The sequence below is a fragment of the Branchiostoma floridae genome, chromosome 4, assembly GCF_000003815.2.
Source record: "Branchiostoma floridae strain S238N-H82 chromosome 4, Bfl_VNyyK, whole genome shotgun sequence".
Lineage (NCBI taxonomy): Eukaryota > Metazoa > Chordata > Leptocardii > Amphioxiformes > Branchiostomatidae > Branchiostoma > Branchiostoma floridae.
Window position 1 is genome coordinate 32,519,412 of NC_049982.1, and position 15,917 is coordinate 32,535,328.

General features: G+C 40.8%; 2 protein-coding genes across 3 annotated transcripts in view; both read right to left on the bottom strand.

Moving 5' to 3' along the window:
- LOC118413791 overlaps positions 1 to 3,212 on the bottom strand; it is a 19,367-nt gene extending 16,155 nt beyond the window's left edge. The window contains exon 1 of the mRNA XM_035817322.1: positions 2,890 to 3,212. Coding sequence (XP_035673215.1) covers positions 2,890 to 3,097 — 208 coding nt within the window. The 5' untranslated portion in view covers positions 3,098 to 3,212. The remainder of the gene's footprint in view (positions 1 to 2,889) is intronic.
- Positions 3,213 to 5,898: 2,686 nt separating this feature from the next.
- Positions 5,899 to 15,900, bottom strand: LOC118413237 (protein YIF1B-like). Of its 2 annotated transcripts, none has more exons than XM_035816469.1 (8): positions 15,732 to 15,900; positions 13,796 to 14,031; positions 12,626 to 12,730; positions 12,028 to 12,106; positions 10,695 to 10,752; positions 9,773 to 9,928; positions 9,079 to 9,172; positions 5,899 to 8,061 (listed from the first exon to the last, which is right to left on the bottom strand). In XM_035816469.1, the coding sequence occupies exons 1-8, from the start codon at positions 15,760 to 15,762 to the stop codon at positions 7,903 to 7,905; spliced, it is 918 nt and encodes a 305-aa protein (XP_035672362.1). In that variant the 5' UTR covers positions 15,763 to 15,900; the 3' UTR covers positions 5,899 to 7,902. The 2 variants fall into 2 exon arrangements, with proteins under 2 accessions (XP_035672362.1, XP_035672361.1); XM_035816468.1 differs by having other exon boundaries at positions 15,726 to 15,880.
- Between the last annotated feature and the right edge of the window lie 17 nt (positions 15,901 to 15,917).

The following is a 15,917-nucleotide window of genomic DNA, read 5'->3' on the forward strand; positions in this document are numbered from 1 at the left end:
ATTATATATGATACAGTTGTAGAAAGGCGCTGTTCCATCCATATCAGCCTCCTTTAATAACAGAAAGTTTCGACGGGAGGACAACTGTGTCAATTTATAAGACACAGTTGTAGAAAGGCGCTGTTTTATCCGTATTACCTCCTTCAATAACAGAAAGTTTCGACGGAAGGATTCTGTCTCAATTTATATGACACAGTTGTAGAAAGGCGCTGTTTTATCCGTGTCACCTCCTTCAATGACAAAGTTTCGACGGGAGGACAACTGTCAATTTATATGAACGAATGTTACACCTTCAGGATTCTTGTATCATTTGAATGATTCACCCACTAGATTGCTGTATATTGCCTTGTGTCATTTCAATTATGCACTGTTGGGATATCTTAGTTTTTCCCTCTGTCCTTTGAATGTTACACTTTAAGGATGCTTGTATTTTAACCTGTATCAATTGAATGATATACCCTTTAGATCGCTGTATATAACTGTTTCTCATTTGAATGATAAGGCATATGTTCGTCTTTCCTTCTGTCTTTTTGTTTGAACCTTTATTCATTCACGAGAAGCTCAAATCGGCCAGCAGGCCGCTTTTCATTGAGGTCATGAGGGAGGTCAGATAACATAAAATAGAAACACAGATTACATTGAGTACTAACAAATCCATCAACCTATATCACTACACATTAGGGCTGGGTACCGGTACAGAAAATTCAAGGTCCGGTTCTGGTCCATGTCCTTTGAATGCTACACCTATGCTAGGATTATGCTAGGATTCTTGTATCTTAACCTGCATCATTTGAATGATACACCCTCTAGATCGTTGTATATTATTCTGTATCATTTGAATGATATACTGTCGGGATATCTTGATTTGATTTATTTTTTTGCACAATTTTTGAAAAAGATAACATAACACAAATTAAAGGATGGAAGGACGTGCAGGGGGAGAACAGATATTTTGATTCAAACTATTCCAACTTTGCTGGCATCTGAACTTGGCGTTTTTATTTGGATCTGATTTAGGTTTTCCACTGTCCAGTGCTGTAGTGATGGAAAAGGCCATGGAATTGCTTTGGTACACAAGAACTTGTTTATTATTTTGTGGACGAAAAGACAACTTTGTAGTTTGTTTATATCATATATAGTCATTACTTTTAGATTACAAAACAAAGATGCAGAATGGAATGTGTACGAGACAACTTAGTCTTAGTCTTTCCCTCTGCCCTTTGAATGTTGCACTAGTTGGGATTATTGTATCTTATCCTGTATCATTTGAATGATACACCCTTTAGATCGCTGCATATTACCCTGTTTTATTTGAATGATACACTGTCGGAATAGCTTAGTCTTCCCCTTTGCCCTTTGAATGTTGCAACAGTCGGGATTCTTGTATCTTTTCCTGTATCATTTGAATGATACAACCCTAGATCGCAATATATTACCTGTTTCATTTGAATGACACACTGTCGGAATAGCTTAGTCTTTCCCTTTGTCCTTTGAATGTTGCACTAGTTGGGATTATTGTATCTTACCCTGTATCATTTGAATGATACACCCCTAGATCGCAATATATTACCTGTTTCATTTGAATGATACACTGTCGGAATAGCTTAATCTTTCCCTTTGTCCTTTGAATGTTGCACTAGTTGGGATTATTGTATCTTACCCTGTATCATTTGAATGATACACCCCTAGATCGCAATATATTACCTGTTTCATTTGAATGATACACTGTCGGAATAGCTTAGTCTTTCCCTTTGTCCTTTGAATGTTGTACCCAACGGTTGGGATTCTTGTATCTTATCCTGTATCATTTGAATGATACACCCCTAGATCGCAATATATTACCTGTTTCATTTGAATGATACACTGTCGGAATAGCTTAGTCTTTCCCATGGAGTTTGTCCTTTGAATGTTGCACCGATTGGGATTCTTGTATCTTAACCTGTATCATTTGAATGATACACCCCTACATCGTTTCATTTGAATGATACACTGTCGGAATAGCTTTAAATTGACACAGCTGTCCTCCCGCCGAAGTCTTAAACTGTTCCTGTAACTTCTTGTTGTAAAGGAGGTTGTCTCTTTCACCGCCTAAGTCCGTCGGTTCATGTGCATGGTTTCATGCGCTTCTACCGACAGTGTATCCCGGAAACAGATGCGTTTTACTTTGTGACCGGGTACCGCAAAACCCCCATGTGGTGCGTATTTCAGCCGGAAACATGGCGGCTAGAAACATGGCGGCTTCCGAAAAATCTGAGTCAGGCCAAACTTTGAGGTGGTAACCCGTCAATCTAGTAAAAGTCTAATTTATCTTGTGAGGTACACAAAGTTCTCTGAGCCTTCATCGTTACGTGGACATATTTGATGACCTGATTTGACTAATTGTAACTGTGCTACGACTGATTGAATGGAGTCTTCTATGTACTCAAAATGGCGCGCTACAGAAGAGACTCGGCAGCCATGATAGCTGGATACCAGGTTATCGATCCAAGTGCTTTTTGACGGGATGTATTTGTTTCAGTCCAAGCTCATTACAGAACTGTACACTTATCAATAAGAGAAGAGGTTCATCCCGGTACAGCCTGTGGATCAGTCTGGTCTTACTGAGCTTGTATTAACGTTACATGTTCAAGCAGTTTACCATATTTTTTTAAAAAATGATGTCACTGGATCTACACATAAGATCAAATACAGCACTTTTTACGCCCAAAAGTACGTAGTTACTCAAGGAACTGTATATAGTTTTGGCTTGAGTAACTTTACTTTTTGGCGTATCTTCATAATTACCTACATCGAGGTACAGCACTTTTGTACTTGTAATTATGACGATGAAACACAAAGTATGAAAATGAAATATCAGTTTATAATACATGTTTGTTTGGCCAAGCGTACCTTGTCTTTTAACTGTGAAGGGATCCCCTGACTTGACTGCGGCACCCTCGGCCAGGTAGTGAAGAGCAACACTCCCGCTGTCGTCCCTGCAGTTCACACTGATCCCCGCCTCAAGGCAAACCGCCGCCATCTCGTTATCCAGGTCGTACGCAGCCCGTAACAGGTCCTTGTTGTCCAAAGCCTTTGAAAAATCCATGGTTACCTCCATGGTTGTTACTGTAACCTTACAGAGTGTGTCCAGTTTCTGTAACCTTACAGAGTGTGTCCAGTTTCTGTAACCTTACAGAGTGTGTCCAGTTTTTGTAACCTCACAGTGTGTCCAGTTTCTGTATTAACCTTACAGAGTGGCCACTGTGATTTTGGGGTTCGCTTAAAAGGCTGGGCTGTCTACCAGGCCAGGCTACCTGGCCTGGCTATCACGTCAGGCTACTCAGATCCCCCCATTCATAGCCCTATCATATGGCATTCAGCCAAAATAGCTGATTGACAGGCATAGTAATTGCTAATCTTTAACCCTGCAAGTGACCTGAGGTTAGCCTGTCCACCACTGGCTGGACCCTTCGGGAATGTGTCTGGTAGGCCTTCCTTGCTACCCTGGGTACCATCCTATTTCTACCAGGGCTCTTTACACTCACTTCCTATTTTTTAGGGGTAGCGAGTGTAAGGAGCCCCGGTAGAATACGGATGATACTCAGGCTATTCCTTGCAGTGTGTCAGGAACACATTCAAGTACTGTACCTGAGTACTGTGTTGAGTAAATGCTTTAGGGTTTAGACCTAGAAAACAGAGGTCCTGGGTTCAAATCCTTTGACATGTCACAAAATCTGTGCTGTACAGTACTTTCCCCACTCCAAATTGTACAAGGGGGTTGGAGAGATTATTGGCAGTGGAATGAGAGGATTGGGCTCTGTCCTGGACACAAAAAAATTGTATAAATATTGGATAACAATCCACAGCCTCAAAAAGGCTATGTGACTACCGAGATTGTGTATGTCAACATGGCATCCTAGCATAGAGAACAAGGAGGTACATGTAATTATACCCCCATCCCCCCTGGTCAGTACAAGTTTAGCTTTGCAGTGATTTATGCTCTTCCTTCTTGTTGCACGAGCTGAGGTGGTTTCTGTTGTAGAAGATAGATATTCAATAAAGAAACAAATTTCTGTTGCTGGCACACGCACGCACGCACACACGCACACACACACGTGCACACACGTACACACCCACATTTACACACCCACAAACATACACAAACAGTCAGTACTGGTACTTGTGTTCCAACGCTGCAAGGAAGGCCTACCAGACACATTCCCGAAGGGCCCAGCCAGTGGTGGACAGGCCAACCTCAGGTCACTTGCAGTGTGGGGAGATTAGCAATTACTATGCCTGTCAATCAGGTGAATGCCATACGATGGGGCTATGAATGGGGGGATCTGAGTAGCCTGACGTGATAGCCAGGCCAGGTAGACAGGCCAGGTAGCCTGGCCTGGTAGACAGCCCAGCCTTTTAAGTGAACCCTGTGATTTTGTACCCTCGTCTGCTTAAATACTCTCCAAGGAAGAGGACAATTAAATTATTCAAGATGTCATTTGTTCCTGATGTCACATGATAAAGTGGTGACAAGGAGAAGCACTTAACCATACTTGTGAGGAAGGACTTAACTTTTGAATGATTCAATGGTAATAGCTGAATTATTAAATACAAATATTCATTGCCTTTTTACAGCAATAAAAAAATGCAGCTAGGTCCATACTTTTGATTTCCATAAAAGCAATACAATGAAATTCTAATTAATGATGTTCTTCTGTTTTAGTTTACCAGCATCACTTTTCTACTAAGATTTGTTCCAGTGACAACAGAAAAGAAATAGGAGGCAAACTTGATATGCTTTTCTTTGTAAATTTATTGACAAAAACAAGAGACATATACTCGTTAAACCTCATATATGCAAATCAGAACTTAATTGGTTACAGATCACGTAGCGGATATGAAAGCCACGACATATATGATATGTCACAAACAATTTGTACTTGCCCATTTCTTGGCTATTTTTTTAAAAATATCAGTAACCATTCACAGTTTAAGTTCATGAATAGATACCCACTGAATCCAGGATTTCACATAAATGTATTTTGCAGTGGCATGGAGTCATGCAATCTCTTACATGTATGTTACCAAGCTAATGTTATACAATCACGTAACATTACAATACTTGATACTAGGGCTGGGTACCGGTACGCTGTACCGGTACAAAACCGTTTTTTCTCATTGGACCGGTCCGGAAAATCGGACCTGAAAAAAATCGGTGGACCGGATGTTGGACCTATTGGAAAATGAACACACTATATGATCAGGCATTCACATGTTTGGGTGCTTACCGGTCAAAGAAAATAACAAGGGCGAAGCAGAGTAGAGTCTATAGTCATTTCTACCAAGTTTTACATTCAATTGTATAGAGGCATTTAGCCTTCTAGGATTTCAAAATGCCAATGGAAGTCGAATACCTAACAAAACAAAGTTCTTTGTAGCGAAATAGACCATTGTTTTGAGTATCGTTCATTCACAAGTTTTCACATACAGAATCAGGTCTAGGTTCAGGTCCGGACCTGATCCTCTGGACCTGAACCGTACCTGGATTTTCTGTACTGGTACCCACCCCTACTTGATACCATGTTTCATACTGTCTTATTATGTTCAAGCTTGCTTAGGCACCAGTGGCACACATTTATGACCTTCCCATGTACAGTGTATGCTAGTCCTGTGACATAACTAACAAAGGGGGCAAGCTGGCTAGGACAAACTAAATATATAGGTGAGGGTTTCAAATAATTCAAGCAACAGATAACTGTAAACGTTATGTATAAAATAGAAATGGGTGTGTGTATTACATGTACTCTCATTTTTTTCTTGTATTGACATTGACATTGTGAAACCCACTATTTTTGAACAGGACTAGAAAGAACTGCCAATAGAAGACAGAACTAAAGGTCTAACGATGACAATACGCTATTAGAGCGATAAATATAATAACTTTCATGACAAGGGTATATTTCTTAATAGACCTACCTTGCTTGTTCAAGTACTCCTGGCTCTATTTTATGAGGCCCAGTACTGAACCTTTGTTGCGAGACAGTACAAGTCAACTTAAATTCAAAACCTCTGACAACAACCACATCATGAACTGATATTCTGTACTTGCTACTGACCTCATATTTGGGACAAAAGTTTTCTGAACTATGACCAGTTGACATGAAAATAGCTTCTCATTCAAAAGTACCAAATATGCATATAAAGTAAGTCATCTTTGAATTTGTGGTGCATTTTTCTAGGACTTTTCACATGGAGATTTTCACATACATGTACACAATATACAATGAAGAAGTACAACTACATGTATTCAAGTTTCTTTGGTGGCAAAACTATAACAAAGAATATGTATTGTTTGATAACAGTATCCTGACAAGGATAGACGTTAAATATGAAAAGGGATTGAAACATTTACTTTACTTTCGTACTTTAACATGCAAATATAATAACTCATATTTTTCAAACAAGGCTTTTGTTGACTTTTGTTCTATACCTGTAAATGGTTGTTCTCACATTCCAGTACACAAACAATGGCAGACATTCGATCCAAAAGTACCCTAGTATTCAGTCAAGTTATTTTGTTACTGTGTGACAATTGTCTTTCTGTTCACACACTGTAATGTTAGTAACTGTTGGAAAATCAAACATTACAAACATGCATGACCTACAACAAATGGATATAACTTTGTCTTCAGCACTGATTGAAGTAAGTGACCAGAAATGGCTGAATGTTTTTTTTCACTCATTCACTGTCATCCAAACTACATTCTAAAATTCTGGACAGAGTTGTCTGGGACAGCATTATTTGTGGCACCTCATACATACGAGGATGAACTGAACTGAAGTTTGCAAGTGTCTGTCTGTCTACATACCTGATGTGTTCATGGCCTTTAGAATTTAGAAGTAAAGTCTGTATAGCAATGCCCTTTACTGGCACATCAAAACACATTGATTATTCACTCTTAACATAAATGTAGATATCTTTTACACTACATCTTACTACAATACATGGTGCAGTTTGCTAGACTTACAAAAACTTTGGACCCTTCCAACTCCCAACACTAACTGTCCCCCTCCCACTTCTATGTCTTGCAGATGGCACAAATATATGGTCAAATCATATCAGAAAACATCAAATCATATCAGAAAACATAACTGACCTTCTGCTTGCTATGCACATTTTGGAGATACGTTTTGTACATAATCATTAGTGATTTTTGGACAAGTTTTGACAAAAAGTACATTTGTACATGTAGTAGAGTTGTATCCTTCTCTTATATTCTCCGTAACAAAGAATATCAAATCTTTATATTACATTTTTTCTTCTTCCACACTACCTCCAGTATCTGAGCTGGGTAGTCTAAGTTTTAACAAAGAAGAACCATGACGTGATTAGAAAATGAAAATCTTGAAAACCCCTCTAACATCCAACAAAAAGATAAAACACTCTGCATTTAGTCTTTATTTACTTTGCGGTCAACATGTTTTTTCTTTGTGCTGGATACAAAAAGTTTCAAGAAATTTGCAGTATGTTTTCTATCGTAACCAGGGCTCTAGCCAGCTCGAAATTTTTTTCCGTCAGCCAATTCCCATTGTCGCAAAAATTGCGAAAACACTCTTCCATGAGTTAGAAAGACTGAACTGAGACCTAAAAAAACGGGTTTTTAATGAGATTATCGTATGCTAAAGGGCGCTGACACACTTCGTCTACAATAATAACAATAGCAAAACAAACAGTGTGTGGCTTTTACGGCCGTGGACGGCGTCCCCAAGCCGCCTGTAGCTTCCACCAAAGATTTTGTTCGTCAAAGTTGACAGATTGGTTTTAGAATTTTTCCGTCACACGCAGCAAATTTCCGTCAATTGACGGAAAAACGGGCGCTGGCTAGAGCCCTGATTGTAACAGATGATTAGAAAGGGTAGTGTTCAGTTTTGACTGGGGAGGAGATGCCTGGTCAGCCAGCACATGAAGATTGGTTGGAGCACGGCGATGGCCAGCACCAGATACGTTCTGCTCTTGTTCCCTCCGCTGTTCGCCATGTCGTGCGACGCGTCCGGCAAGATGACCAACCGCAGCGTTCGTAACTATGGGAGTCAGATGAAACATTTGTAAGACAAGTAATAGGGTTCATATAGTAAGGTTCTTCAAATTACAACCAGAATTGTACTCGCTTAAAACGTTTCGATGTCTATCAGACACCATCATCAGGGATAGAATGACTGGGTCTGATTCTTGCTGCTACTTATAGATGATATAGGTGGCGCTGCAGCAGCAAGAATGCCATCCCGAATGTGGCTCTGTTTGTATCCCCCCTCATGTCTGTTCATGACTGGAGCTGATTTCCTGATCCTAACAGCTTCCTTTATCCAGCGTGTTCTTCTGTTTTCCTCTCTGTCGATAACTCTAGCCCCCTCCCAGTCTATTACATAATTGTTTCTATATGAGTAATTTACCAGTCTGATGAAACTATTCACGGAAGTAATAGGGTTTATTAATTTACCTATGCATTCATGCAAATTTAACGAAATTCATACCTAAAACCTAATGTAAAACATACAAACTGGCAGCTGAAAAATCTTTTGAAAAACAAATTATTATCTAGAAAAGGCTACTTTTTATAGATCCTACTATCACTGTCACGTGACCCAGGCAGATGACAACAAAAAGAGTTGAAGTTTGCCCATGCATCTACGGATGCGTAGGGTGGCGCCAATTTCCACTTCGAAACCATTGGGCCACACATTTGTGCAAGTCACTACAGCAGGGGGCTGGTCCGCTGGTAGTGATGTGTGTTTAACTTCCATACTCTTCCTCATTAGTGCCGAGTGCTAAGCAGAGAAAGCAGCATGTACCATTTTTAGAGTCTTTGGTATGACTCGGCCGGGGATCGAACTCACGACCTACCGAATGCAAGGCGAACACTCTAACCACTCGGCCATTGCACCGGGTACAGATGTTGGGATTTTGAAATTAAGTAATTGTTATCTTGAAGATTTTCCATACTGAACCAGTTATGTTTTTTAATGAAATTGGTATGGGTTTCATGAGATTTGTATGTCTTCTAATAAGAGAAAGAGTTGGATGTAAAATTGATTACTTACCAAAAAGAAGAACATACTAGCGCTGCACCATGCCAGGGCCAGGTAATAACCCATTGAGCCAAACAACATTCCTCCTAGCAAAACACCAATCATCCTACAAAAACAAACAAACAATAACCGTATTCAGTAAACAAAAAGGATAAAAGGAACATCTTTCTGCGTATATACTAGAAGACTGATGGTAGATGGATGGATGGATGGTGTAAAGATGGATAGAGGGATGGTGGATGGATGGGCAGATGGATAGACAGTTGGATGGATGGTGTAAGGATTAGATGGATGGCAGATCGATGTATGTATGATGGAAAGATGGATGATTTATGGATGGTGGATGGACAGCAGAGGGATGGACGGATGGATGGGTGGATGGATAGACGAATGGATGGATGGATGGATGGAAGGATAGATGGATGGATGGATAGAAAAAAATCAAATCCCATCATGTTACTTAACTTTCAGTTAAGGTTGCAGGGACTCCAATTCACCACAAGAGGGGAGAGGAGCCATCTACAGTGTTTAACGTTCGCCGTTCGAGGATGAAACATAAACAGTGAGCATGAAATACCGTGAATACTTTACAATTATCATCTGAATGATATATGATTTATCATCTGAATAGCCAAACCTGCAATCATACAACCAACTGTAAAAATTAATTGGATTTGTGATCTGTCAGTGGAACAGCCGTACGTACCCTACATATTTATATCCACAGAAGGCCAGCAGGTCGAATGTCTTGATGTCTGTGGCCACGCTCAAGATGTACATGGCCATGGTGATGACCACTATCTCCAGGATGAGCCACACCAGGGCAGAACTGGCCTGCATGCCCAGCAACTCTGGAGAGAAACTGGGGGGAAAGATTTCATGTTAAGGTGGGGTCACACATGCGTACATATTCAAGTCCGTTTGAGGTGCGTATGAAGCTCTTAGTCTCTACCAGGCTCCACAGGTCGCGGGAAAAATAGTACAAATTGGACAAATATAGAAACATAACATGCCAGATGACTTAGCTGACCGAGAAGTATGGTTAGAGACCCAGCTAAATCGTCTGACATGTTACCTGTTTACGTTTGTCCAATTTCTATTATTTTTCCAACGACCTGTGGGGCCTGGTGGAGGTAAATACTCCCATGCGCGCCTCATACGGACTTAAATATATACGCAGGTGTGACCCACCTTTAGACTCTTGAATAAAGTTTCAACATCCAAAAGGTGCTGCAAGTTGTTGCCAGTCGGGGTACGTTATTCGAGGTTATTGCATGAATAAATGGGAAACGGAGCGAAGTGGTGCCGCAATTCTAGAAAAACGCAAAACTATGCAGATTTTGTTCAACAACTTTTCTTTTCTGACTCTGAGAGATTTAATCTCTAAGTTGCCATAGGCGATTCACATGTCTGTATAGATGATGCCAGCAATTAACAAATTTAAGTATAGAAGTCCCCCAGTCTTCTTCAGCATCACTGGAATGAGCTGGCAGAACAATTCAACACTGAAGAAGAGTGATGCCTGGAAGTAATTCTCTGTTTTAATCCAGTTTGGGAGATTGAATTCTATCTGAATATTTGTTAACCTACATGTCTAGTCTTCATAAACGTATTATGTAGTATCAAACCTGTTTTGTGTTCCTAGACAGTATCCAGCAACCAGAATGTAAGTCACAAATGCCATGACTGGAGGGGAGGAACAACAAAGACGTTAATATACGAACACAGTCCCGTTTGTTACAGGTACATGTATGTATGAGAATTTATGATACAGCAGCACAATACACCCTCAGCATCATATCACCCTCCCACGTAGGACTGATCCTGTGACAACACCAATGCCTTAAGACTTACCATTCCAGCTTCATACATGTATTAGGTAGCCTGGGTACCATCCGGAAAGCAGTTCGCTCCGCGTTCATTATATACAGTCGCTTCTAGCTCTGACATTCATTATACATCATATACAGTCGCTTTTCTGTGTTTCCGTCTGGGAACGCGGACTATCTTAGCGTCTGGAATCGTCCAAATTTTGGAAGTAGGCGCTGATTGGTCCCTACACATGACCGAATTATGGAATGGGTTCAAGCGCTCGTTCCAACCAGTGTTCCAACATCAGATAAGCCCTCTGTCCTGTTATTATCGAACAAGTGCTCTAGAACCCATTTCTTAATTCGCTCATTAACTGATTTTACCACCAAAAGGTTTGAATGTGCATGTCTCCAGACGGGTAGCAGAAGCGAACACAGGAGTGAACTACTATCCAGATGGTACCCAGGCTATGCATTAGGGGCATCTTGCTTATGAATATTAATGAGCTTGCAAGATTTGTCACGATCCAATCACTGCTCAAATTGCAAATTTCGAACATTTGCGGACAAATAGCGTGTAGCACGGTGAGCGCAATGATCTGTTTATTTTTGCATGATGATAACAGCTTCTTTGTATGTCCTGTCAATATTCGGTGGTGCCTTGGTTGCCCTCTACCAATAGAACCCACTAATCCTAAATTTGGTGCTGTAAATGAATTCGGATTCACGAGGATTCATTTTCATGGTAGCGGGAAAATGGAGTTTAAGAGATGGTTTTAAGTTCGTGGTAGCGCCATAGACTGTAGTCTCATACTACAATGGAAAAATGTTTGCTGTAGTTTAAACTTCGCAGAAAACGTGAACAACGCATTGGGAACATTTGATGCATTTGGGAACATGAGTTAAACAAGTGATGCCATGTTTTGTCATGTCATTTCTTGTTACAAAAGTTAATGGTGTATATTTTGGAAATCTAGCTAGTTTTAACCCATCTTTTTTTTGCCATCTCGCATTAAATTTGAAGTCTGCAAAGGACGTCATCCATAAAATTTACTTGCTGTGGCCTAAGATCACAACACTACTATTATGAGTCCCATTATATTATGATTCATTCTATGTGTCAAATGTAGCAAAGTATTGGATATCTCACCTGGTATGTATAGGTCTGGGGCGTTGATTTCATATCGAGGTGCTACAGGTTCCTCCTTGTTGTATCTTATGGACCAGTTCTGTACAGGAATACCATACTTTAACTGTAGATCTTCAGGCGAAAATAATGTTGGATTCTCTGGTGATTTTGATATCTGGCAACCTTCTAGTGATCAACAAATTTGACAGATGCTTCAGCAGGGCTCGAAATACATTTTTCTGCATACCTGCACTGGTGCAGGTAACATTGAAAATGACCTGCACCAGACAAATTCTACCTGCACCACTCTGAATTTAGGAAGTATGGATCATACTAAAATTGTTGAGGAACCATTGCTTTTTTTTCTGTTATACTTTATAGCTGGTAACATTCAATACAGCAGCTAATAACAATCCGCATACACCTACATCATATGACATTTATGTATGAAACCCAGTACATACATGGACCAGTGCAGGTAGGCATCAGAAATACCTGCACAGCTCCAATTTTACCTGCACTAACCTGCATATGCAGGTGGTATTTAGAGCCCTGTTCAGTTATTAAAAGTGTGAAGTTGACTTGACTATGACTGCTTCAATAAATTCACCCAACTCACCGAGTGCATGTAGGGAAACAACAGGAGCATCAACTTCTTTCCGACGTACGTGGTGTCCACAGCAAAGTAGTACTTCAACTTGGATATGGAGATGAATCTGTCAATCTGTGAAGACAAATAGCCAGTTTCAGTTTATGTATCAGGGATATGTCAAGTACATATACCTCTGGTTTGCCATGTGACATTTTTGTGAATGTGGCATGTGTTGGAAACTATACAAATGTACGTACATTGTCTACTAAACTGATCTGCAAGGTGGATTCAAACTTGACATGTTTCAAACGCAACCCTGTGGCTTGGCCATCTGGATCGAGTTCCGTGGATCCGTAGCCCTGATTTCAATCCAAGTGTCGGATCGTTTTCGTTTTTCTTAGTTATTCAGATATCATGCAACATACATGTTTCTATATCACAATACATGTTGTACATACAAATACACATGTAAATATTGTGCTCCAACAAATCCAAGCATACACATGATGCAATACAGTGTTTTAAACATTTTAATACATTTTTCTTTAATCATCTTTAATTGTGTGTCCTGCAGCAATTATTAAAAAATTTGTCTGCATTTTCAGTTCTTCACAGACCATAACAAAGACATACAAAATGTGGTTGAATCATGTAAAATGGGAAGATCAGGTCTTTGACACACTCCAGGAGCTGGGGGTCTCCAGATCTGTCTGGACTGTCTACACCCAGTGTAGAACAACGTGGCGAGAACTGTCTGAACTGTCTGTAGCCGCCACGCATCAACCTATGATGCAAGCAGGCTTTTAGCCAGGCATGCGTCAATGTGTCATCTGGACGCACTTTTCTTAGAATAACAAGAAATTTCACGCACTGGACACCCTTAGACTGGGGAGAAAATCCTCTGAAAGGCATGAAATTCTGATTGACCAGGGATGCTACCAGGTCATTTGTGGTCTTCTACTGTGACCTCTGTAACAGTGTTTTTGCCTCTTATGATACCTAAGAATGCACTATTTTAACTTAAAATCATCAAAAACTCTACGCCATGGAAGGTGGATGCCCCCAGACCCCCCTACAATAGTCACTTACCGCGACTCACCAATAAGTTTGGACTCCCTATAATAAAATCCTAGCTAAAAGCCTGATCATCATGCAAGCGAACAATTGATTGACATAAACACTAAACTGTAAACATACATGTTTCTCCATGACGTCCTTCCCCTGTGTGGCGAGGGAACTCCCGTACTGCATGGCCATGTTGGCCATCGGGTCCGACAGGATCTGTTGCCCCCCCATCCCCCCGTAGAACGGTCCCTGGCCCTGCTGCTGGCCCTGGTAGGTCGCGGGGTCGCTGGGAGAACTGGTGTCGTCGAACAGCGGGGTGGGCCCGCCGCCGTAGTCCGGTCTGGGCTGGCGTCGCCTCTGCTCCGCCGCTGGAACAGAAAATGTTCGCCGTTCTCAGGGAACTGTCATCACAGTGGTACCTCATCAAGCCACTGCTGTAGTATGCTTTATGCTTCAATCAGAAAAGCAGCAGCTAATATGCCTGATGCCAAATTCAAGAAGCCGGCAAGTCAAGCGCCAATCCCGCTTGATGCAACTGAGCAAAAATGACCCAATTACATTTCATGTTTCATTTGAACTTGAAGTAAGAATTTTGTACCATAAAAGAACTGATAAAACCTTGCAGAAAAAGGCATGACTAATCAAATACTAGTACTTTGTTTGAACTTTCATTGCTCAAATTGCCACTTTTAATGTCAGGACAATATAGAAATGCGTACATACGACATGTGAAATAATCAATTGTGATCTTTAAGTTAACAATAACATCTGATCTAAAAACATAATTCAAATGACAGGAAAGTTTGTTTTTTCTTTCTACATCAGTAAAACCATGTAAAAACATCAGTAAAACCATCCTGTATTTCAGTGAAGGCTAGGGTTATATCTAAAATGTTTTTAAACTATTTAACTGCATTTGTCTTTACTACATCAAGGCTATGACTGTAAGTAAGTGTTATTAGTGTTAGATTTAGTTCTGTATCAATCCTAAATTATATTTGGACAGAAATGTCATAAGAATGCATGTCCAGTTGGAAAAAGAGATTTGAAAAAACAGATACAGAGACAACACTTCCACGAAGAAAATGATACTATAGTGCATAACATGGAATCTACCATCCTTATATTCAGCTGGGGCAGGGATAGCCGTGGTGACTGGGAGGACATATTATACAATTTATACTATATATCTGGGCTACAATGACATTGATATGGGTGTTCTGGACTGGGTGTTAAAAAAGCCATACCACACGGTCTTGGTTGTTGTTTTCTGTTGCGACTGACCCCAACGTGACCCTCAGCAGCTCATTCGTGTACTGCGGTTTCTTCAGCCTCAGTATCATTGAAACTCTGCACTCAAGATGAAGAAACCGCGGTGCACGAATGAGCTGCTGAGGGTCACGTCGGGGTCCAGGCGTAACAGAAAACAACAACAATCTGCAGAAGATGGCGACCCGGTGGTTTTTGTAATAGAGCTTTGTTGTTTCAGGCCCTGTCGTGGTTTACCTCTGGGCTTCTGGAGTTGTTTTTTTCGCCCGGACAAGAAGGTAAGGGAATTGGGAAGGTAGGGAAAGGAAGAATCCAGCCCGACTAGCAAGAATAAAGTCCGAAGGAACAAAATTTGGATCTGGGGAACGGGGTGAATCAGGACGCTATACCATAGCGTTCTGGTCTGGGCTGCGTGTAGGGGTGGTGTGGTGCAATAACTATCGTACGTCTGGGGTATAAGAGGAAGCAGTAGGGTGGTAGTAAATTCAACATATGATCTTGCTATCATGCAAATTTACTCAACACAAATTTAGTTTCATCAAGGAGGTTCTATCAAGCACATTTACTGCTTACATCATGCTCTTAACTCTTGCTGACTTAAAAATTAATACTTTACCATAACTTTGTATGTCAAGGCAGCAGGATTTATGACAGTAGCATCAATATGTTGTGCAAATCAAACGTCATCTCAGATCGCCCCCCTCCCCACACACAAGCACAAGCACACACGACAGAAGAACGACGACGAGCAGTGCAAAAAGACGTGAAGGATAGAAAGTCCTGATCAACCTACACTTACGCTGTCTTACATAACCGCTCGGTATGTCCATCTTCACAAAGGATAAGTGCAAACTCCGACTTTATATAACGTGGATCCTATCTTCCCGTTCCTTTCACTTCCAGCCTCAGTTTCAAACTGCCACGAAGGCAGCGACATCAACCCAACTGCAGTTCTAACTTCATATGCCAGAAGGCGCTTTTGACA

Excerpts from the sequence above, each read along its gene's own strand:
- LOC118413237 (XM_035816468.1), bottom strand. The coding sequence starts at position 15,762 with ATGGACATACCGAGCGGTTATGTAAGACAGCGTAAGT. Across the intron at positions 14,032-15,725 it reads TTATGTAAGACAGCGTAAGT|CGGCGGAGCAGAGGCGACGC; the intron begins GTAGGTTGATCA and ends TTTCTGTTCCAG. Across the intron at positions 8,062-9,078 it reads CTAGTATGTTCTTCTTTTTG|TTACGAACGCTGCGGTTGGT; the intron begins GTAAGTAATCAA and ends TGACTCCCATAG.